At 38.8% G+C, this 23,729-nt stretch overlaps 1 protein-coding gene across 1 annotated transcript; it reads left to right on the top strand.

Moving 5' to 3' along the window:
• Positions 1 to 539: 539 nt before the first annotated feature.
• mdka (midkine a) lies at positions 540 to 23,450 on the top strand. Its single transcript, XM_057857659.1, has 5 exons — positions 540 to 650; positions 10,743 to 10,819; positions 18,780 to 18,947; positions 19,025 to 19,186; positions 23,051 to 23,450. Exons 2-5 carry the CDS (start codon positions 10,744 to 10,746, stop codon positions 23,077 to 23,079), a joined length of 435 nt encoding a protein of 144 aa, XP_057713642.1. The 5' UTR covers positions 540 to 650; position 10,743; the 3' UTR covers positions 23,080 to 23,450.
• The last annotated feature ends 279 nt before the right edge of the window (positions 23,451 to 23,729 follow it).

The raw sequence follows: 23,729 nt of genomic DNA, 5'->3' as shown, positions 1-23,729 counted from the left end.
TGTCTTATGACTCTTACATCTTTGGTGTACTCCTACTACTGGCGTCAACATCTTATAGACTACAAAAGTGGGTAATCCAGTGCCACTATAGAAACAGCATAGATGCTGTTGTACATAGCAGTGAAGCAACCCCCTACTTTTAAGCTATTTAAAGCTGATATTAAAAATGCAACAAAGCCACTTTAAACATGTTTTCATTGTATCAATGACACACACAAAAACACCACTACATACGCATTTGCTGGTGACTGCAGTGAACTTAAATGCTTTTCTTCATGACCGTGGAGATAAAACAACTCTTACAGGAGATTTGTTCACATTAATGCTTTTCCATTGGGTGGACTTAGAAGCACACGCGTGCACAAAAGGTAAAGTAACACTTTATGGCCTCTTGTTGCTTCTGTTGGTCTGCTGAGTAATACAGGTTGAGTGTGTTTGTGAGCAGGGTGGGGTGACAGGGGTCTGAATGGAGCTAATGCAACCAGAATGAACTGGTTTGGTAGACAAAGGCAAGGGGGGTGCCTGAGGGGTAGGGGAGGCGAATCATTCGAAGTGGGGTGCATTGGGGGTGATTTGATGCTTGCAGAGAAAGAACTCGTGAGAGAAAGTTGACGCCCTCGACCTCCACTCAAGTCCAAGCTACTCCACAAGTAAGTGCTTCCTTGTCTTCTTCACAACTTGCTATTGTCTTTTTTTAGGGATTGCGAAAGCCTATAGATAAAAGATGGATTGGACTGTGATTTCTTTAGAGCTTATTGAATATACATATGTGTGTTTTTGTTGTTGTTTTGCCAGTTTTTGTTAAATGTTATTGAGCAAATCTTTTTGAAGGAAATGAGTTGAGACAAGTTTTGTACATTCCATCTTGTTGACAATCTGGGCCCCTAACGTCATCGAAACAACGGGAGGGACGAGGGGTGTCTGCTATGCAAGGAATCAATTAAGTGCAAAAATTGTGACTACTGTTAGTATTACAGTTGCACCCAAAATATAAATCAGTGTTAGTCTAATCCCCCACACATATGCACAACCCCCACCGCCCTCCTTTTTCTTTCCTTTGTTTAAATGTGTTTATCTCTGCTTATCATATGACATAATAACATTTTTCAAAACCTACATATAAGATGTTTAATACATATATATTTTTTTTTATAGATGTAACAAAACCAATGTGGCAATCAGACTAGGTTTTCTGGCGCGTTCTTGGAAATTTTAATGATTTTGTCACTGATCCCGTAGTGACATCATAACAATGGGAGCGTTGTGGCTTGCCATGGCAACATCATCATGCGAATGTTCTAAAGATGCATTCAGTGTCATCACAAAGGCCTCATCTAAGAACTCTCTCTCCCTTGTTCACTCAAAGTTGTTTTAATTTCATTAATATTGTTTTTATTAACACTTTACAATGTTTTTTATTCTAAAAAAAAACAACAAAATATTATTTTTATAATATTTTATATATTTTAGTATATTCATATATATATAATTAAAATTGAGACCTGGCATTTAATGTGGCCTACACTTACATGAACCAAAATGTAATGTCCATATATGTGGAGGCCAGGTCTATTATGGGGTGATTTTGTGTTGTTGTTTTTTTAATTACCAACATTTGTCACTTGACCTATAATTCAGGAAATGTGAAATTGTGATTTCTTTAAAGCGTGACCAGGGTATGAGTACGATGTTTTTGTTGCGTTATTAGATGAAAATTTGATCTGAACTACTTTACATCAGGGGCCCCAACCGTTTTTTGCACCACGGACCGGTGTGATTTGGGTCTTTTTTTTTCACGGACCGGTGTTCTGTCAAATTTTTTACCCTTATAAAATTTTGCTCCCAAAGCTTTTCTTGCGGTGAAAAAGCCCTCTTTTATATTCAGTTCGACTCTCAATGTTATCCAACGGTGCTAAAAAAACAATTTACATCATAAACATACATGTGCAACACGAAAATGGCGTAAATTAATGCTTAATGACACGGCGAAGTCGTTAAGTCAGAGAGCAGCGTGCAGTTCTTGTGTGCAGCTAACATGGCAAATGTAAGTTATTATTCCTTTTTTTAAAGAAAGTTTGCTGTTTACTTTGGAATCGCTGCATTCGCGGCCATTTTTAACGTTACGCGCATGGAAAATTCAGAACACCTGCAATGTGCGGCAGAAAAATATAGCAAATATAAAATAACATTTGTTTTTTAGCCCCGTTGTGTTAAGCTTCACAAAGATACGATGTTGGAAATTGTAGCATGGTTTTCAATCCTCTCCTAGCGATGTCAGGATATTCCGGAATAACTTTAGTCCAGAACGACGGGAGAGCTGTTGTCTCAAATGTACATTTAAGGTCGCCGTCATTTGTGATCTCTACAAATTGATCGTCCTGTTGCACAGACATGCTCGAATCACTCGGTTTATTCACAAACGGGTCAGGAGTGCCACTCCTTTGCAGTTCGTGGGTCTTTAGTGATTGGGAAGTAGCGTAGATTTTGTTTTCTTTGAGGTTGTAGGCTCATCTTCTGGCTCGTCAGGTGCCCTTTTCCCCGTAAAAAATCTGTCCAGAGACGTCTGTTTTTCAGTCATTCTAGAGTGGGGGCTAATTATTTCCAGGAACAAATGTGGTGCGCCCGCCCTAAGTCAGACATTATTATCGAGGACAAGAGCACATAGATATGGCGGAAAACACTCAGGTGACTTGAAGTTCCGCTGTGAGACCCCTAATTTGGCCAACTTTCAAAATTGTCCTTTATGCATGTGTGATACGCTTAAAATCTCAATTTTCTGGGGGACGGAAAATTTTGAACAGGAGGGCCTTAAAAAAAAAAAGAAAATGTAAACAGCTAATCCCAAACTGGAGACAAGAGCACTCGAGAGCAAAATTAAAGACGCCATGATTTTTACGAGATATTATCGCGTACTTACCTCGTTTCGATCCAAAAACTCCATGTAGCATATATCATTGAGTGCCAAGACACAGATGTGAATGGCCACAGCTAGATTTTTGGGGGATTTTATGGGTAAAACATGGTAATATAACAAGGGTCGTGATGCAGAAATCGCAGACATCAAGGAGTGGTTGAGATGACATTTGTTTTTTCAATTTTTCTTTGTTTGGATCGATTATTTGTCATCTAACATATTGGGGAATGCGACAGTAACAAAAAAATACAATTAATCGATAGTTATGAGGTAGATATCCGTGACTTTTTTACAGACGCTATTTTTTTCATTGTGACATTATTAGGTTAAAAGTTTAAAATATGCGAGTGAATAATTTTTTAAGGTTGTTATTTTTTTTTTAAACGAAATATTAGACATCAATTAATAATTCTAAGATAAAAATGACATATATTTTGATTGATAAATATAATTACTTACCTTCTTTAATGGCTGGGTTGAAACAAAAGCGGTTGCGCGACGTCTGTAAATGGGGATTTCCAGGGTGAAAGGGACAAATTAAAAATAGTTTGGGGGCTTAATGTGCCATGAATATGCTATGGCAGCAACTAGACATATTGTTCTGTCAACAACAACAACAACAGTTCTTTTGGCTTAAAATACAGCAGTTTATTTTAAAAAGGAGTGCAAGAGCAGAAACTGCTTTTTCAGTCTTGTCTGTGTTTTCCGCCACATACAAAACAAGATGTACTGCTAGCAGTCCGATCAATGGATTTCTATAACGACATTCCATCCTGTAGTAATATATCTACAGTAGACAGGGATACAGGGAATTTGTCCATTATGCAGCCATTACTAAATTATTATTTCTTTTGCGGCCAGTACCGGTCCGTGGCCTGGCGGTTGGGGACCCCTGCTTTACATGATCTACAACCTGGTCATTGCTGCTTTTTGTATCGTATTGATGGTTTCAAACAATTCGGATGTGATGGTATTAAAGTGGATTAAGTTTGCCAATTTCTGCACAGCTATCAAATGCAAACTCAAAGCTCTTCCACACGGTGGATTACAAGACTACAGTATACTGAAGCTGGTCATTAGCGAGTTCAAAATTTTAAGCACTGTTGGGAAAATCGATCTGTCTATCGATCTATTTTCTTCACCACTTATCCTCATTAGGGTCACAGGTGAGCCGGAGACTCTTCCATCTGATTTAGGCCAGAGAGAGGCTATGAACAAACTGGTTGAACTTTTAGCCAATCGTTAAGCACATTTAGACAAATAAGCATTCAAACGTATACCTATAGAAAATGTAGTCTTTACTCTCCACTGAACCTAATAGTATAGTCCACAAACAAGCTGGTCCTAGCCCAATTATATTTGTGAACAATTCCTCCTGGAATAACATAGGAAACATTTAATACTGTGATTAATGCCATATTAAAGTCAGTACAGACCGATTTAAGTTGGTGACATACATACCAAGAAAGAATTAGAAAAAGAAAGAAAAAAAAGTTTTAAATACATAAGCATGGATTAGAGTCAACCCAGACATGCCTGCCAGCATCCCATAATACTCATGCTCACTCATAGAGAATCAAGAGACCAAGAAGCATAGCACCAATGCTGTAGGGCATGTGTATCCTTAAAAATTTCACATAACATCTGGTCAAGAGAAAGTAGCCTTCTGGACAGAGCTCTCTATTTTAACAAGCTGAGAGGTTTTCAAGTTGCTGCTCATGTTGTTGTTGTTGTTTTTTAATCACCAATTTTTTTTGGTTTATGGGGTTGTGTACACTTTCATCTAATCCTCTGTTAATTGTGGACCAATCATCATGAAATAGGGATGTATACTCATCGATCTTTGGAGCCCGTTTTTTGTTTTTGAATAGCCTGAAGGCCTGTCATGTCGCCACTCAGGTTGTGTTGTGTCTTTTTGAGGACACAAACTTCAAATCCTACTCTTTTGTCATTCGTAAAACGATCATCTTGAGACTTGGTAGTGATGTAGCATGAGCAAATACAGTGCACTCCATAATTATTGGCACCCCTGAAAAAGATGTGTTTTTTAGCTTCTAATATATATATATATTTTTTTTAAATTCAAATAATATGGGACCTTAATGGAAAAAAGGAGAAAATTCTAACCTTCACTACAAGGGGAAAAAATCCCACATAAAGAAAACATTATTTGACATCAAATAATGTGTGTCACAATTATTAGCACCCCTGGTGTTAATACTTTGTACAGCCCCCTTTTGCCAACAAAACAAGGTCTGGGGACTGAGATGGCCATGGGAGGAGCTTGATTTTGTGTCTGGTGAACCATTTCTGTGTAGATATGGCCATATGTTTAAGATCATTGTCTTGCTGAAAGACCCAGTGATGACCCATTTTCAGCTTTCGGGCAGAGGGCAACAGATTTTGATTTAAAATGTCCTGGTGTTTCAAAGCATTCATGATGCCATGCACCCTAACAAGGTTCCCAGGGCCTTTGGAAGAGAAACTGCCCCACAGCATCACTGACCCACCCCCATACTTCACAGTGGGTATGAGGTGCTTTTTAGCATGCGCATCTTTCGTGGCACTCCAGACCCACTTAGAGTGTTTGTTGCCAAAAAGCTCAATCTTAGTCTCACACAAAAATACACACGGTCCCAGGCTTCAACTGGGACCGTGTGCTTTGGTCAGATGAGACCAAGATTAAGGCTCCGTCTCCCAGTCTTGTACTGTACCAGGCACCCCTCTTGGCCCAGGGGGTGGTATGGGTGGGATTGCGCCTGCGTCTGCTTGGCCTGTCCGGGCGTGTGTGGCCATCGCTGCCCATCTGTTAGCGGGGCTGTCAGTGGACCCTCCTGGGATCAGTGGGATCTTGGGTGGGGCTGGTCATCCCCTGATGGGGGGAATAGTCGTCCCCTGGCCGCTGGCGCATTGATGGGTCGCCCGTGGGGTGGTTGGGGCAGCTCTAAACCTGTACCTTTCAGTGATAATTGTGCCTTCGCATAGCAAGTTACCCTAACACTGCTCAATACCATCACAGATGCTGGCTTTGGCACTTGATGCTTTCTACAAACCAGATGGTCCGAGAACAAGATGTCAATGATTTCAAAAAAGTTATTTGGAATGTGGATTCATACAGCAAGCCGGGGGGTGTTATTATTATACGGCTTTCGTGTTGCATGCAAGAGCTTTAATTTACATTTTGGAGATGTAGCGATAAACTGTGTCTCTGGTACTTTTGATCATGTTATAGATCGTAGTTGATGGTAACTTTTTTACACGTTGAGACAAATTGCTTTTGGACTGTTGGAGATATTATTTTTTCTGCTCACACAGTTGTATGTTGGGGAAGAGTTATGTTGAGCCTGGGCAATAGTGTAAGTTACAGAAAGTCTTCACCGCGAGTGCATGTGAAACACCCTTTTTCGTACAGTGTTTCAATATCAAATCAATCATTTATAATCTACTTTTTTAGAGGATGTTTTTGTGGAATGAGTTTGAAATTATTCAAGGCATTTTAAGATCATAGTTATGGTGTATTCTTGGTTGAATTTATTTGTATAGGCAATTTTGGAGGGAGCATAAATTGCATTATTTTCCCGTTATTTGTTGATAGGCTTGGTTAACTGTACTCTAGAGTCTTTTCTACACAGCCACTATTTTCATGTGGTTTAGTCATTCACCAACCCCCCCAACCCTATCCCAACCTGAGGCAATGGCGTGTACTAACGCATGTTTGCTAAGTGGTATATCTAGGTTGTTACTACTTTCCACCTTGCACTTAGTCTTTGCTTTTTGGAAGCAGGTCACTGTATCATCTGTCCATCCGTCTCACATCTTATACTGTTTTCTTCATTTGGGTCAATGGTGAGCTTGGAGGCTATCGCAACAAGAGGTGAGATACATCCTCAACTGGTTATCAGCCATTCGCATGATACAAAGAGCCTGTTGAATTGAACACCGTGTTGTTTTCATCATCAATGATGATAACGAAAATATTTTGTCGACAAACAATTTTTTCATAACGATGACGTGATGATGACGAGCTAAAAACGTGTCTTGGGGGACTAAAACATAACGAGACGAATGGCAATTTTCGTCTGACGATATGAGAACGAGATGAAAATTCGACATCGTTTCTTTCATGAGTTCACAGCGTGTGACATTTTCTTATTGTATGTGTAGTTCGCACGCACTGTAGAAGTGTTTGGTCGTGCTGCGCCCCCCCTCCTCCCACATACGCTTACTCACCGGTGTCCTCGAGGCTTCAGACTTGCCTTTTGTGAAACACATCTAAGGTGCTGCTTGGTACGTTTTTTCTTCTTATCTTGGCTAGACATGCCATGTTGCTTTACTCTTTAAAGGTCTGTGCTGAGTGATCATCACACACTAAATGTAACTCATAGCGTTAACAAAGCGTTCGCATAAGCGTCATCATGTAGTGTGGTGAGTATCGTCTTAAACTCTTGGAAAACTTTTTACATACACTTTGTGGTGTCGAGGTGAGTCTAATTAATTGAAAGTAATGTAGTTTTCCTGTTTAGTGTGTATTATCATTACAAAGGTGGTGATGTCCTTGTAGGCTCTACAATTATGTGCTTGTCTATCACTGTACATTCGAAATTGCTGTAAACCTTTTATTGAATTATTTATTCATTTATTATTTCAATTGAGTTTTCATTGACTAAAACTAGACGGAGACGAACACATTTTGAAAAGACTAAAATATGACTAAGACGAATGAGTATTTTCGTCCAAAAGATTAAGACTAAAACGAAAATTAGAAGGGCTGCCAAAAACAACACTGATTGAACACCAAATGGATGCTGTCACAATAAGCCCAATTTATTTCTGATGTGTCACACCTAATTAGCTGTACATCACTGACATACATAAATAAACAAGGATATAATTTTGTTACAATTAAATCACTTCTGTGGAATATGATAATTTCCTGCGGTATGCCTGATGAGAGCACAGTGGTTGGGAATCATTGATTAATACCGGATGTTACATTAGAGCAGAAAGTTGCACATTATTGTACAGTATCTGTGTTTGGCCGCAATACTAGTGCTGGCATATAAAAGCTCAGTTCAAAGCCTAGGGGGGAAAAAATTACAGTTGGACTACCTGCTGACAGCACAGCGAACCATTTCAGTTCATTCAATTCCCACAACAGATGCTTCATTTGTGGACATTTTTATAATGATGTTATTAAAAGCTGTCTTTGTAGGAGTCTGCTTATCAGTTTGTGACCACATGACCATGTTGACCTTTAAGCATACAGATACCCTGGTATTTTTGCAGAACTGACTTACAGTACTTTATATCACTGAGCTGTCGACCTCCGACCTCTGCTAGGTGACTTAATGAGACTCACATATTTTTGCCAATTGAGAGAGTGTATGTTCTCCATTTAATGTCAACATTGTGCTACAAAAGCCCAGAGCAACCAACCAATAAACAATTTTCCCAACAAATATAACTTGAGCTATGAGTTCAATTAGTTCTTTAACCAGAAATCTTTCCCCGTTGAAATGGAAATGTCATTATTGTGTTCCAACCTGTTTATATGATGACAATCTAAAAACGTGGAAGTGGTAGTAATGTTTGGATGGCTGGGTACTCTATATACAGTACTACTCTGGAAATTAGAATATTACATCAGAGCAGAAGTCTTTCCCATGTCTGAACTCTTCTGAGCCAATCTAAGGATGACTTCTTAAAGGCTCAGGACTCTTTTGCAGGTGTTTTGAATTACACACGCGCCAATATACACATATCCCAAATGAGGATGAGCACAATAGCATTGTTACACCTAGAAAAAGGCAAGCTTGTTTCCTCGAGAGGTGCAACTGAAATGCCTTGGCCTTTTTCCACAAATAAGAAATGTTTAACACTTCCTTTCACACACACACAGCACATTCTGTTTCGGCTCACTTTTGAATAAGACCAAGACCCACTCTCATAATCATCGCCTAGATCTAATTATGAACTGCAGAGCTTTTCAAAATATATTTAACAGCATGGCTGATATAAACGACTGATGAATCCTTAATCAATCTTCTAGAGGCAAACGGAAGGCACACTTTTTTATGTTGTATCCAACTGAGTGCCCGGACGTCTTTTCAGACTCTTTTTGATGAATATTTAACCCTTCCTAGAGCAACAAGGGATAGAAGGGTACCAGCAGATCTCCAGTCCCCCCCCCTTTCATCCATCCATCCATCCATCCATCCATCCATCCATCCATCCATCCATCCATCCATCCATCCATCCATCCATCCATCCATCCATCCATCCATCCATTTTCAAAAACACTTACTGTGAAAGAAATTTTATTCATGCTCATAAAACACATAACTGGTGTGATACTGTATTCATTTGTCAGACTATTCATCCAGGATCGTGTGTTGTATTTCTTTGAACATAATACAAAGAGGTTCTGTTGACTGTCTTATCAAATTTTTATTCCCTTTGGTGCCAGCCACGGCCAGGTTCTCAAGGTTGTAAGTCACGATGTTTTTCTGTGGAAAACCACCAGAGTTGATACTTAAGTTTCACTTTCGTTTTCATAGGTATAGTTTCACAGTAAGCATCCTTGGGTAATGCCCTTTCAACAGTATAAATGTCCAGCCTCTATTGTACTTCTTTGTACTTCTGGGTGATCACAGCTCTTGGCTGAATCACATCATTTTGTACCCTTGATATATCATGTTTATAAAGTCTTCGAAGCAGGCAATCCTTGGCTGTGTCTGATTCATTTCTCTAATCAATCTATCAGGGTAACACTTGTCTTTGAGTTCAAAGTTGAATTTCCCTGACATATACCATTGTCAGAGTTGCAGGGTTACAGCCCCCTTCTATGTTTTAAATCACTCGTATTTGAGGAAAACCATTTAAAGTTAAGTCCTATTTATATGTGATTTTTCTTGTGCTGTTTCACTCCCAAACACCACCCAACCACCAACTGGTCCATCGGTCCGTCCGTCCATCCGTCTGTCCATCCGTCCATCCATCCGTCCATCCATCCATCCATTTTCAAAAACACTATTGTCGGAGTTGCAGGGTTACAGCCCCCTTCTGTGTTTTAAATCACTCGTATTTGAGGAAAACCATTTAAAGTTACTACCTATTTATGTGTGATTTTTCTTGTGCTGTTTCACTCCCAAACACCACCCATACACCAACTGGTGCATGTTTCAGTTCCAAAAAAAAAACAAAAAAAAACCTGATCATTTTTCATTCATTTGTGTACACTCAACCCCTCCCAATCACTTATCTTTCGGACCCCCACCCCCACCCCCCTCACCCTTCTCCTTGGTCATCAGGACCCCCACATGGTGTCAACCGGTAATACAACTAGCTCACGATAGCACCAACATATTCATAGTTAGTGTAGGCGTACAATGTATTATTTGTTGTTGTTTGTGCTTCTTCTGTCTCTCTCTCCTTCTTTTCTTCTGTTTCCCCATAACCCCTTCCTGTTCGCTGCTTTCTCCTGATAAACGAGGCACTTTGAATGATCACAATGGGAGTATGTGATACATTAAAGCCGTTCAGACCAATCGGACACTCAGCTTTCTATTCTTCGTGTCAGTAACGTTACAAAATTCTCCATTTCCCCTATAAATCCCATGAAAAATAATTTAAAAAAATATTATAAATTATAGTCTTTTCATTTTGTAGGTATGGTAAGATTAGGAAAACAAACCAAATTCCTCTGTGTGGAGACAAAATCTGCCATTTCAGGTATTTTTCACTGGTGTCAAAACGAGACTGAAAGGTGAACAGGTTGATGCGTTAATGTGGACTTTTTTTTTTTTTTTACCGCTGTGTATTTTTGCAGGATGAAGGCTACACTGCTGCTGCTCTTTGTCGCGCTCATCACAATCAAAGCTGTAGCCGGAGGGAAAAACAACAAAGGTAGGAGTTTTCTTCCATTGCGCTTTCTTTTGTTCATGTCTAAAAGCATCCAATTCCAACAAAAGGGTTCACTTTAAAAGTTTACTTTATAGGAAACAGTTTTCATGTGCCTTGTATGAACAGGAAGACGACCTCCCCTTTGTGTTGATGACACATTGTCATACAAGTGAGGCCATATACAGTATCCCATATACATACAGTATATGTTGATGAGCCAAGTATACAGATTTTGTTACCATGACAACCAGTTGTAGTGTTCAATTTAACCGGCAGCAGCCGAACCTAGAGTGTAGAATAAAAGCCAGCGCCCTTAAAAACTGTACTGTTATGAAAGAGTGGCGGACAACAGCTGCTTACAGGAACATTCACATCATTAGGTACTTAGGAAGATTTATTTGTTACTTTTTGAATTGAACATTGCACTATGATGTAAGGGAGAGCGGGGTTTGTGGTCTAATGGGTTGGTTGTTACACTTTCTCGACCACCAGAAGACGCAAGATGAGTGTTTAAATTACAGTTGTGCCCCCCCCCCCCCCCCCCCCAAAAAAAAAAACCTAACAAAAAACGGATATTATTTTTACTGTAATGTCACATAGCACCTTGAAGTAAGACGCAATTGCTTTTTTCAAGGGTCAATTTCAAAATGTCTCCAAGATTTTTTTATGGGCCTTTACACAATAGGTTTAGTCAGAGGCAGTGTTTTTAATCTTACTTTAACAAAGTAATTAGTTACAGTTACAAATTACTTCTCCAAAAAGTAATTCAGTTAGTAACTCTGTTACCACAACGTAAGAGTAATTAGTTACTTAATAAAGTAACTGACGTTACTATTCAGGTTCTACACATTATTATTATTACATGCTCCATTCTATAATGTCTTTCACATCAAATGTTTCTATTAACTGATTTAATTGAACTTTTTCGTTCGAAAAAACATAGGTTACCCTTTTTACATTTTTTAAAAAGAAAAATTTCACCTATATAAGCGTATAATGGTATACAAACTTTACCTATTAAATGCTGTGAGGAAAAAATAAACTTTTTTCTGTTGGACTGAACCGTGACTTGTGTGTACTGTCACACCCCTAATATACTGTACATAGATATGGCCGAAAAAGTGACTTGAAGTTCTGCTCTGAGACCCCCAATTTGGCCAAATTTCATAATTGTCCCATATGCACCTATGATACATCATTGGAAAGCTTAAAACCTTAATTTCTTTCTTGAAGAAGAAAAATTTTGAACAGGAGGGCATTTGAATAAAAAAATAATAATAATTAAACAGCAAAACCCTAACTGGCGGTGAGTGGATGAGAGAGCATAATTAAAGTTAAAATTAAAGTGTCACAGCCGGATTTTTTAGGGGTTTTATGGGTGAAACATGGTAATATAACAAGGGTCGCGATGCAGAAATTGCAGACATCAAAGAGTTGTCGACATTTTCTTTTTCATATATTTACCCTTTTAAACGTTTTTTTCTTTTTTAAAACTTTTTCTTTGTTTGGATCGAATATTTATCATTTAACATATTGGGGGAAATGCGACAGTAACAAACAATTAAGGGATAGTTAAAAGGTAGACACCCGTGACTTATTTACAGACACAATTTTTTTCATTGCGACGTAATTTGTTTAAAACTTAAATATGCGAGTGGATAATTTTTTTAAATCGTTTTTTTTTTTTTTTTTTTCTTAAACGAAATATTAGACATCAATTAATGATTTTAAACTAAAAATGACAGACATTTTGAATAACAAACACAAGTAATTACCTTCGTTTTATGGCTGGGTTGAAACAAGCGGTAGCGCGACGTCTGTGAATGGGGGATTCCAGGGTAAAACGAACAAATTATAAATAGTTCGGGGGCTTAATGCGCCATGAATCTGCTCTGGCAGCATATAGCCATATTGTTCTATCAAACACAACAGTTCTTTTGGCTTAAAATACAGCAGTTTATTTTAAAGAGGAATGAATTTAAAAAAACACGTTTTATGGATACGTTTTCAAGAAAAGTTTAGGGTAAGTGACTATTTTTGGTAATAAAATACAAAAACTAATTATTATTATATTGTAGTGGCTACAAGGACAATGCCCACTTGGTAATGATAATGCATACTGAACAGGAAAACAGTCCATTATTTTCAATTAATTGTACCCACCTGAACGCCACGAACTGCATGTTAAATTGTTTTCCAAGCGTTTAAGATGACTCTCACCATGCTAAATGCTAATGCTAGCTAGAACAAGAATGCTATGCTAATGCTCCGAGCGAACGAGCATCGCGTTTGCAATGGCGTCACAACCCCCTTCCCCTCCTCCCCTCTCCCGCTCTGCTCTCTCCGTGTCTCTCAGACATCTCTCGTCATTCAACCAAATTGTAGTAACGCATGCCTTCACGTCCTCAGAAAGGGTAATGGCGTTGCAAAAGCCCGCCCATCTCATCAGACTATAGGACATGGTTCCAGTAATCCATGTGCTTTATTGACATGTCATCAGTAAACTGTTTGCGGGCTTTCTTGTGTGCCGTCTTCAGAAGATGCTTCCTCCTGGGGTGACAGCCATGCACACCAATTTGATGTAGAATGTGGCGTATGGTCTGCACAGTAACAGGTTGACACCCCCACCTCTTCAATCTCTGCAGCAATGCTGACAGCACTCCTGTAACGAGTTACATGACATTTTGGAGGGAAAATGACAAGCAGTACTCAATTTGGAGATTTAGGGATGTACATTTTTTTCATTGGGATGTACTCACTTTTGTTGCCAGGGGTTTCGATATTAATGGCTATATTTTGAGTTATTTTGAGGGGAAAATAAATTAACTCTATTATATAAGCTGCACACATACTACTTTTCATTGTGTCAAAGTGTAATTTTGTCAGTGTTGTCCCATGAAAAGATATACTTAAATATCTGCAGAAATGCAGATATGTAATGTACTCACTTTTGTGATACACTGTATATCCACGGTAGCATCAGTGAATGTCTTATCACGGTGAGTTTCCGATATGGCTAAGATATGAATATTGTCAGATATTAACAGGTTCTCAATCTCTACAACTTTATTTCTCAATCTATATATGTTTAGATGAGCTATTTTTAACCCTTTCTTGGGAAGTGTTGACCAGGACATAGTGAGATGAGAGAGAAAAAAATGCAGAGCCGCAGTCCAGTTCATGTTAGTGCGTACGAGCCTGTTACGGGCCGGTGTTCCCAGTTGGCAACTCCCCCCTCGACTCCTTCAGTCCTTCGGTGGGGTACTTTGGCTCCCTCTGCAAGCGCGACAGGCTTTTGGGACGGAGGATGGACAATAAGTTTGCATTGCGAATGTAAGCAATGTTTCCCTTTGCTCTTTCAGCCTTCATAACTGGGATGATATCCTTTCGTCTCTGCCTCACAGCCTCGGAATAGTCCTCATTAAGATAGATGTTTCTTCTTTTTAACTCGTATGATCTCGCCAGTAACATGTTACTTTAACTCCGTTACATTTACTTGAGTAACTTTCTGAGATAAATGTACTAAGAGTAGTTTGACCACGCAATACTTTTTACTTTTACTTGAGTAGATTTGTAAAGAAGAAACGCTAATCTTACTCCGCTACTTTGGGCTGCACTAGAGTCGTTATTTTTTCTTCATTTATTCCTCTCACGAAAAATCACCACACAAAACACAAGCTTGTTGTGTAAGTCTTATGATCACGTCATTGTTCTAACAAGTGGTGTTTTTAAAGCACGATAAAAAATAAAGTATTTCAAATAGCGCACTGCCATCAAAAATAAAAGTCCTGATTTCTAACTCTCTCTCTCTCTAGTTTTCATTTGGCACCAATAGACCACGGAAAAGCAGAATGAGTTTTACTTTTATGGTGGAAAATGTGTTTATCCACTGAAGGACAGTCATGCTTTTGGGCCGGGTGATTTTCTTTTCTATTTTTTCAGTTGGGAGTTTAAAGAGCATACGACAGGAGAAAAAAAGTCTTGAATAGCTTATTATGTGAATTAGAATCATATTTTGAGACGATTCGACTATATACAACAATTTAGCAAAGCGCAGTTGACGAGAAATTAGTCTTTTAATCTGCTGGTTAGCCACGCCTACCATTATAGGGCTCTAGCGTCCCCAACAGGTGGATGACGTCAGCGGGTGACTGGGCTCATCGGTTTTACTATTCAGCCCATTGAGGGGGAATTATTCAGAACGAGGAAAACGCGACGAAGAGAGCCGCAAAATGTCATTGTTTCAGTCTCTCTACTCCAATATTTATACAGGATATTCTTTTTATCCAAGTATTTTTCCCCAATAGCTAAATAAATGGCTTGAGAAGGACCAGTCAGCCCGTCGAGGGGGAACTATTCACAACGAGGAAAACGCGACGAAGAGAGCTGTAAAATGTCATTGTTTCTGTCTCTGTACTTCAATATTTTTACAGGATATTCTTTTTATCCAAGTATTTTCTTCAATTGCTAAATAAATGGCATGGTCATGACAAATAACAGTCTTGTGCTAAATGGAATATGAAATAATAAAAATGCACTTATTCAGGACGACATGGCAAAATTACTCCAAAATGGTAAAAACTGTTGACTTCATCTTTACTGTCGCACCTCCCGAACGATATTTTATGACACCTAAATCGGACATATGTTATTTCCCTTCCCCGGCTTCGGAGAATGTAAACAAACCAAGAGGCGTGACAGCTAGCCGACATGCTAACCCGAACCGAGTGATGTTTCAAAGTCTTCGAAGCGCAAAATTACCCATAACTAGCCCGGATGTTTTGACATGACGACTGGGTTGTCGATTGTCTTCGCGGATCGGCAAACCGCCCAGCGGAGAGCAATTTACAGTTTGTTTCCCGGAGGAGGGCGGCTGCAGTTGTTGTGCAGCTAACATGCAGCTAATGTGCACGAGGAGAGCTTTTTACATGCCTATCAATGATCAAACGTAAGTAGTCCTTTATTTAAAGAAAGTTTGTAGTGTTTACTTTGTAATCGCTGTATTAATATTTGACATAATACAAAAAAAGATGTTTACTCACTTCCTCGTAAGTCCAATGGTCCCACAGTAGTAGGGCTTGGCCAATATCCACGGTGAATGGGAACCTTTTGAAACTCCAAAAAGGCGCACACGCCTCTCCCTCATAAAGCAAGATTTTTCTGCAGCCGTTTGGCTGGCGTGATTCGAAAAATAAACGTATTAATCCGCAAAATCAGCTGAATCCTTAGTCCTCATACACAACAGTACGACTGTTTAGTGAAGAGGACGCCTTCACCCGTACACGTCACAGCGCCCTCCTCCTCAATGCAAGACCGAAGCCGGAAGTCACTCATTTTCATGGCGCGGGATTCAAAAAACGAAATAAATATAGCGATCGCTTCCACACACATCCAAGCGGTCCATATCATTCAGGTGCATAAAATACCGCGTGTATTATGAAATAAACATGCTTTTTCATGTCACATGCACTTTAATGATTGTGGGATACAGGGTGTCCATAAAGTCTCTTTACCATTTAAAAAATGTATTAAAAATGCAATTGATTAGATATTTTATTCAGATTTGTTCTATTGTATTCAGCGTTTATTGAATTTTTTCAACGTCTTTTAATACACTTTTACATGGGCAACATTAGTTGCACGAAGCACATCAAAACGGTACTCGATTTCATGCCATGTTCGCTGTAGCATAGCCTCATCAATTGTGGCAATGGCATCAGTAATCCTTCGCTTGAGGTCAGTAATGTCCCTTATCTATGTTCGATACAAGATATTTTTAACATAGCCCCATAGAAAGAAGTCCAGGGGAGTGATATCTGGTGAACGTGGTGGCCAAGGAATTGGCCCATCCCTTCAAATCCACAACTGAATGCCCTTCAACCAACCATCATTTTTCAGCAAGACGGTGCACCACCACATTGGGGGCTGCGTGTTCGTGGGTTCCTCAATCAAACATTTCCAGACCGATGGATTGGAAGGGATGGGCCAATTCCTTGGGCGCTGCGTTCACCAGATATCACTCCCCTGGACTTGAGGCTATGTTAAAGATATCGTGTATCGAACAAAGATAAGGGATATTACTGACTTTTAGCGAAGGATTACTAATGCCATTGCCACAATTGATGAGGCTATGCTACAGCGAACATGGCAAGAAATCGAGTACCGTCTTGATGTGCTTTGTGCAACTAATGGTGCCCATGTAGAAGTGTATTAAAAGAGTTTAAAAAAAAAACTTTAGTAAACACTGAATACAATAGAACAAATCTGAATAAAATATCTAATCCATTGCATTTTCAATAAATTTTTGAAATGGTAAAGAGACTTTATGGACACCCTGTATTTTTGGCCTAATATGGTCATCTAATAGGTTATAGTCAGGGGTGCACATAATTTTCTTGCCCAGGTTCTGAGAGGAGGACCTGGAGATGTGACTTGGTCCTCATTGAGCTTGAGAGCCGACCCGCCTGATGCGATAAATTTATGACAAGCTTTACTTAGAGCCAATTAACTTTAATTAATTATATTAACAATTAATGCTTGAATAACATCAAATGGCACAACAAAATTGCCATTACTTTGAAGTGAAATGTAAAGAAATAAAAAGCACCAATTCAAAATAAAGGGCATTATGCGGTTCCCACATTAACTCCAAGCCTTTTTAAAAGTGGGATGTCCTCCTCATAAGACCTCATTGAACGTGCATGTTTAGCTTTGTAAAATGCGAGCAAAAACACGTTTGTCAGTGCATGTCGCTGTTCATTACCTTTATTCCGCCCTATTCCACCACTTGTCCATAGGGCGAGTGGGGTCCTGTTTGACATCGATAGTTTGCTTAATTGCCACATGCTCTCAGTTTTTTTCGTGCTTTTCAAAGTTTGGATGGTTGAAATTCTTTGACCCTACATAAAATGCGCTGCTCTCATCGGCGACATTGGGATTCTCACCGCACATTTTGTACCGCATTTCCATGCGAGCATCATTTGCTTCTAGCCATGGTACCTCCTGTAGCCACTTTTCAGCAAAAGTCCTTTTTTTTGGTAGCTCCAGTGACGTCTCTGTCGTCTGTCTGTCTTTTGACGGGGGTGGGGGAACAAGGAAGTAATTACTCAGTGTGGCCTGGCTCTTCGACATTTTGAGAAGTTATTTTCTCTTGTCCGCCGCAAATACAGTGGTCCGCCATCGGTACGCAAAAGCGTATGGAAGCCGTTGAGGGCCAGTGCGTTTGTCTACGTAGAGTATGCATGCGCGCATGCGGACCACTTATGTGCACCCCTGGTTATAGTATAATAATAATAATAGCAGTTTATATAGCTGACCTTATGCTGAGGAAAAAAAATGCTATCGTTTTAAAACTAAATAAAATAAATTACTCAGTTCTTGAGTAGTTTTTTCATTGAATACTTTTTTTTTTACTTTTACTTGAGTACATTTTTTGGATGATTACTTTTACTTGTACTTGAGTAACATTATTAAGTAAAGCTACTCCTTCTTGAGTACAACTTTTGGCTACTCAACCCACCTCAGCGTTTAGTTATGTAAGGTTTACCATTAAACATGTATTACAAAGCTAAAGATTAGATTCACGTTCTCAAGCCTGCTTGCTAGTTGGCAGTTTAGGTTTTAGTCAAAAACTCCACTTGCGGTTGGTTGTCACAGTTTGGATAGGGATGCTTGTCACACCATTAACAGCACAAAGTCACGCATTTTTTCTCTGCCACTGTGGTTTCCTCCAACTCCCAATAGAAATAGAAGATAGGACCAAAGTAGAATGATATTTTTTCAAGGATCATTAAGTTATTGACAAATGTCAGCTTATGCAAACAGTATTAACAAATATGACAATAAGTGTGGGAGTTTTACAGTCAATGTAAACTCCCCCTTTAAAGCTTATGGTGGATTCATGTTTTCTTTTAATCGTATTGGCTATGGCATGTCTGTTAATCCATTTTTGCTTGATCCACAGAGAAAATTAAACCTTCCCCGTCCGGGTCGGATTGCACCGACTGGCGCTATGGAAACTGTGTCCCTAGCAACGGAGACTGTGGTGCCGGGTTTAGGGAGGGGACATGTAATCAGCAAACCAAGAAAATGAAATGCAAAGTTCCCTGCAACTGGAAAAAGAACTTTGGAGGTAACACCCCTTACCTAGTACTTATGAAGATATTATTCCCAAATCTATGTTGAAATCTTATGTATTTTAATCGACAGCTGACTGCAAGTACAGGTTTGGAAGTTGGGGCGATTGTGACGCAAATTCGGGCGTCCAGACCAGAAGCGGAACTTTGAAGAAGGCGCTGTATGATGCCGAGTGCCAGCAGACCATTTCTGTCACCAAACCCTGCCTTGGCAAAACCAAGACAAAAAGCAAAGGTTCGACTGACAGCTGCATGAAAAAATAAATAAAGATTTATTCATTACAACAAACAGGAAAGATATCAACATATTGACACATATTACTATGCGTAATATTAGTCCTATTTAGGCTAGGTATTTCTAAACCTTTTCTACCAGGGGCCATTTCAGAAAAATCGAAGAATGCAAGAGCCAAACATTTTAAAAAGTGAGTAAAGATAAAGAACAAGTTAGGATAGATATGAACTCCTTCCCCGCAAAAAAGTCACCTCAAATATCAAGTCGTATTGTCTTTGTCGTAACTCTTTCAGTGCCACTGATGATAATAGACGTCCAATCATGTGGTTCCTAAAAACTAAATCAAAACTCTTTAAATTAGAGATGACCCGATCGATCGGGTCCGATCACGTCATTTTCAAAGTATCGGAATCGGCAAAAATATAATCGGCCATGCCTTTTTTAAATATATATATATGTATTTTAATTAAATCGTTTTCTAGTTGTATTTAACGTTACAGACATAATATGTTAACACTCATTCAGAGTCTTTAGTTTAGGCTTAGGGTAGGGTTATTAATAATATCCCGGTAACGGCGGCAATTCATTTATTAAAAAGTGTGTCACGTTAAAATATTTAGCGCAATTAATGTATGCGCTACACGTCCCCCTCATTCATTGTCGCGCTCAATCTGTAATGACGCTGTTCAACTAAGAAGAGAGATAAAAGCCAGCGCAAAATGAGTAGAGTGAATTTTGGCAGCCTTTGAGACTTCTTTTCATTGGATAAAGCCTTGCAATCCCTCTCCCTATGATTAGAAATATCATGGGAATCAATGTGGGGAAGCAAGGTGGCAATTGAGCTTTGTCTTAACACCTTAAGTTATTTCCCAACGCAGAGAAGATATATATCAATTGCTAGCACGACGCACAGTCGTGGTTCCACTACCCATCATGGTTCCACTACCCATCATGCATTTGGGATGGCCACAGTATCATTTACTGAAAGCTCAACAAATACACTAGATGGCAATATTTAGTCACAATATACAAAGTCACAAGTATTTCTATCCGTGGATCCCTCTCACAGAAAGAATGTTAATAATGTAAATGCCATCTTGAGGATTTATTGTCATAATAAATAAATACAGTACTTATGTACTGTATGTTGAATGTATATATTCGTCCAAGTTTTATTCATTTTTTTCTTAATGCATTGCCAAAATGTATATGATCGGGAAAAATTATCGGGAATGATTGGAATTGAATCGGGAGCAAAAAAAAGCAATCGGATCGGGTAATATTGGGATCGGCAGATACTCAAACTAAAACGATCGGGATCGGATCGGGAGCAAAAAAACATGATCGGAACAACCCTACTTTAAATGAGTTTATCACTAGTAGACGTGACGTGTAGTTTGAACACCACTGATTTAGGCCTATACAAGTTGATCACTGATAGGCCGTTTACATGGTGACGCTTGGAGAATATGACACATTTCATGTTTGCATTAACATGGTTCAGTCTTGGTTCGCAATTCCGTCGGAAAATGATATAGTATTAATGCCAGGCCCTAGGGGGCAGTGCAGTTTAAGAAGGCGACAGATAATGATGCACTTCTTCGACAACAACCTCCTCAGCCCGGAAGACAACATACCCCCCCACTCTAAGCAATGGGGTCCACAGGGTTTTTTCTTTTGCTCCAACGCGCACAAAGAAAGCAAACTTTAAATGTATTTAAATTAGGGCTGTCAAAATTATCGCGTTAACGGGCGTTAATTATTTTTTTTAATTAATCACGTTAAAATATTTGACGCAATTAACGCACATGCCCCGCTCAGAGAGTTTTAAATGACAGTACACATTGAAACGCTCACTTGTTGTGTTTTATGGAGTTTTGCCGCCCTCTGCCGGCGCTTGGGTGCGACTGATTTTATAGGCATCCATGAGCATTGAGTAAGTAATTATTGACATCAACAATGGCGGGCTACTAGTTTATTTTTTGATTGAAAATTTTACAAATTTTATTAAAACGAAAACATTAAGAGGGGTTTTAATATAAAATTTCTCTAACTTGTACTAACATTTTTCTATTAAGAACTACAAGTCTTTCTATCCATGGATCGCTTTAACAGAATGTTAATAATGTTAATGCCATCTTGTTGATTTATTGTTATAATAAACAAATAGTCCTTATGTACCGTATGTTGAATGTATATATCCGTCTTGTGTCTTATCTTTCCATTTCAACAATAATTTACAGAAAAATATGGCATATTTTATAGTTGGTTTGAATTGCGATTAATTGCGATTAATTATGATTAATTAATTTTTTAGCTGTAATTAACTCGATTAAAAATTTTAATCGTTTGACAGCCCTAATTTAAATTAAAAATATTATAAAAATGAAATTAAAGCCAACATTCAGCCATGTTTGCTGTTTTGAATATTAAGTCGAAGTGACTGCGGTTGCCTTGAGTCACATGTCCAAGTGCTGACGTCATCGACGTGAAAGCATTCCTTTTACCGTAATTTTCGCACTATAAGGAGCACCTAACTATAAGCAGCCACCTTCCAAATTGGACACGAAAACAACATTTGTTCACAGATAAGCCGCACTGGACTATAAGCCGCAGCTGTCCTCATTGTATTATGAGATATTTACACCAAAGTACATTAACCGTTAACACTTTTTTGACAGCGGCACAGACCAAATGAACCACCATGAAGCTTTGAACCAATTGGCTGCAAAGCTTCATTGCTACAAGAAGCTTCAATTTGGCGATCACGGTTCTCTTGGGGGAGACTGTCAACCTCAGCTGCCACCTGCTGTCGACGATATTATCGTCCTACATGCCTCCTAACATGTATTTCAGCGCTACAGATGTAAATAACAAATCAAAATTCATGTTCTGTGCTAATTATTTTCAGTTACTGTTTTAGTTGTTTCATTAGTTGCTAGTTATGAAATTTGGTAGCACTGTATTTGCCAGTGGCGCCATAAGACTGTCATAAGACAGTCATAATTATGACATGACACTGCAATGAGCATTAATGAATCCTTATGACAGATATCATTTTGTGTCTTCCAGCAAATTATCTCCCTTTTGAACGTATGTAAAAGATCCGAGCAGGACATAAATGGAATAGGTGACAAAATTTGCCGGATTACATACTTATATCTGACACTTACTTGCATTCATTAATGCCAATGATAATCGTCATGTTATAATTATGACACGCCGCTGTCAAATAAAGTGTTACCTATTAACCCAAATAAATCAACAAATAAGCCTCACTGGACCATAAGCTACAGAATTCAAAATAAGGGGAAAAAAGCGGCTTGTAGTCCGAAAATTACGGTACGTTGTTGCGGAGCAAGCCCCGCAATCACATCGTTCTGCTTTGGAGGCCGGAATCAAAAGTTTGCATCTTCGAAGGCCTTCTGTTTTTGCCGTCACCATTGAAAAGCGAGGCCATTCCGCAACACAATCGTTGCGTCGCAGCGTCACCATGTGAACGACCCCTTAGTAAAGCTCAGTTTTTTAAAACATTTTTTTATAGATTTGACAACTTTTTAAAAACTAGTTTGCAATTTATTTCCACGATTCCATCTGCAACTAATTCAGCTACTTTTCCAAATTTATATGGCAATGTTTAGCGACAAAGTTTTGGGAAATCTTTCTTAGCTAAATTGTACTCAGTTTAACCTCTTTTCAATACTTTCTCTTGTGTTGTGATGTGTTTTGTTTACACAATAGCCCCTTGACTTGAAAAATCATCATTAACAAGGTTTCAATGTCACGATTTGTCACTCGGTGTTTAGTATCGCTATGTGTTGTGCAAATGACGCCGTTGATAAAAGATATCTTTTGGGTTTTTAGGAAAGAAGAAAAAAGGAAACGGACAGTAAATGCAAGAGAAGAATTTCTGAAGACAGACAAGGCAGACATCTTTATAAATAAATGGTGTGAATCAACTCAGCTCTGGCTTTCAGACAATGATACTGACATTCATAGAACTAAATTAGTTTTGTTTGTAGACTTTCTCAAGGGATGAATTGATTTTTTTTGAAGTAGAATGTAGAAAATACGCCATAACCAATCTCCCCTGACTCTGACGTTGTCAATTTAATTGAAGACACTTCTGCTATGACTAATATCTAGTCATTAGTAATTAGTACTTGTGAGTGTGTGCACTGCGATAGCAGATTTTTAAAATAATGATGTTATTTTTTTAATCATTGATGGTGATGATAATAAAGATCAAGATAATATTCAGACATGTTTATGCTTTGTTTGTTTATTTGTTTGTGCTTCACCATGTTTTTTCTCACTATATTTGATCGCTCACACAAGAATAACCTTGGAATGTAACTGTCAGTTCTTGTGTTTGGACAATGCATACAGTTAATGTGATTAGGCGGCAATCTGTATACTGAAATCAACATTGCGAAGCCAACCGGAGGTAGACCCAAAACACACTCGTCTTTCGCTGCCACCGACAGCGACAGATGTCAGCAGATCCATTTGAATCGGGAGGAGCTGGCAGCAGTCATGCGAT

This window comes from Corythoichthys intestinalis, chromosome 2 (genome assembly GCF_030265065.1).
Source record: "Corythoichthys intestinalis isolate RoL2023-P3 chromosome 2, ASM3026506v1, whole genome shotgun sequence".
NCBI classification, from domain to species: Eukaryota; Metazoa; Chordata; class Actinopteri; order Syngnathiformes; family Syngnathidae; genus Corythoichthys; species Corythoichthys intestinalis.
The sequence above is the reverse complement of the archived record's forward strand: the minus strand, read 5'-3'. Positions and strand labels throughout refer to the sequence as shown.

Bases quoted from the DNA above. Each gene is read 5' to 3' on its own strand.
- mdka (XM_057857659.1), top strand. From the start codon at position 10,744: ATGAAGGCTACACTGCTGCTGCTCTTTGTCGCGCTCATCACAATCAAA. The intron at 10,820-18,779 runs GTAGGAGTTTTC...CTTGATCCACAG, and splicing joins CGGAGGGAAAAACAACAAAG to AGAAAATTAAACCTTCCCCG. The intron at 18,948-19,024 runs GTAACACCCCTT...TTTAATCGACAG, and splicing joins CTGGAAAAAGAACTTTGGAG to CTGACTGCAAGTACAGGTTT.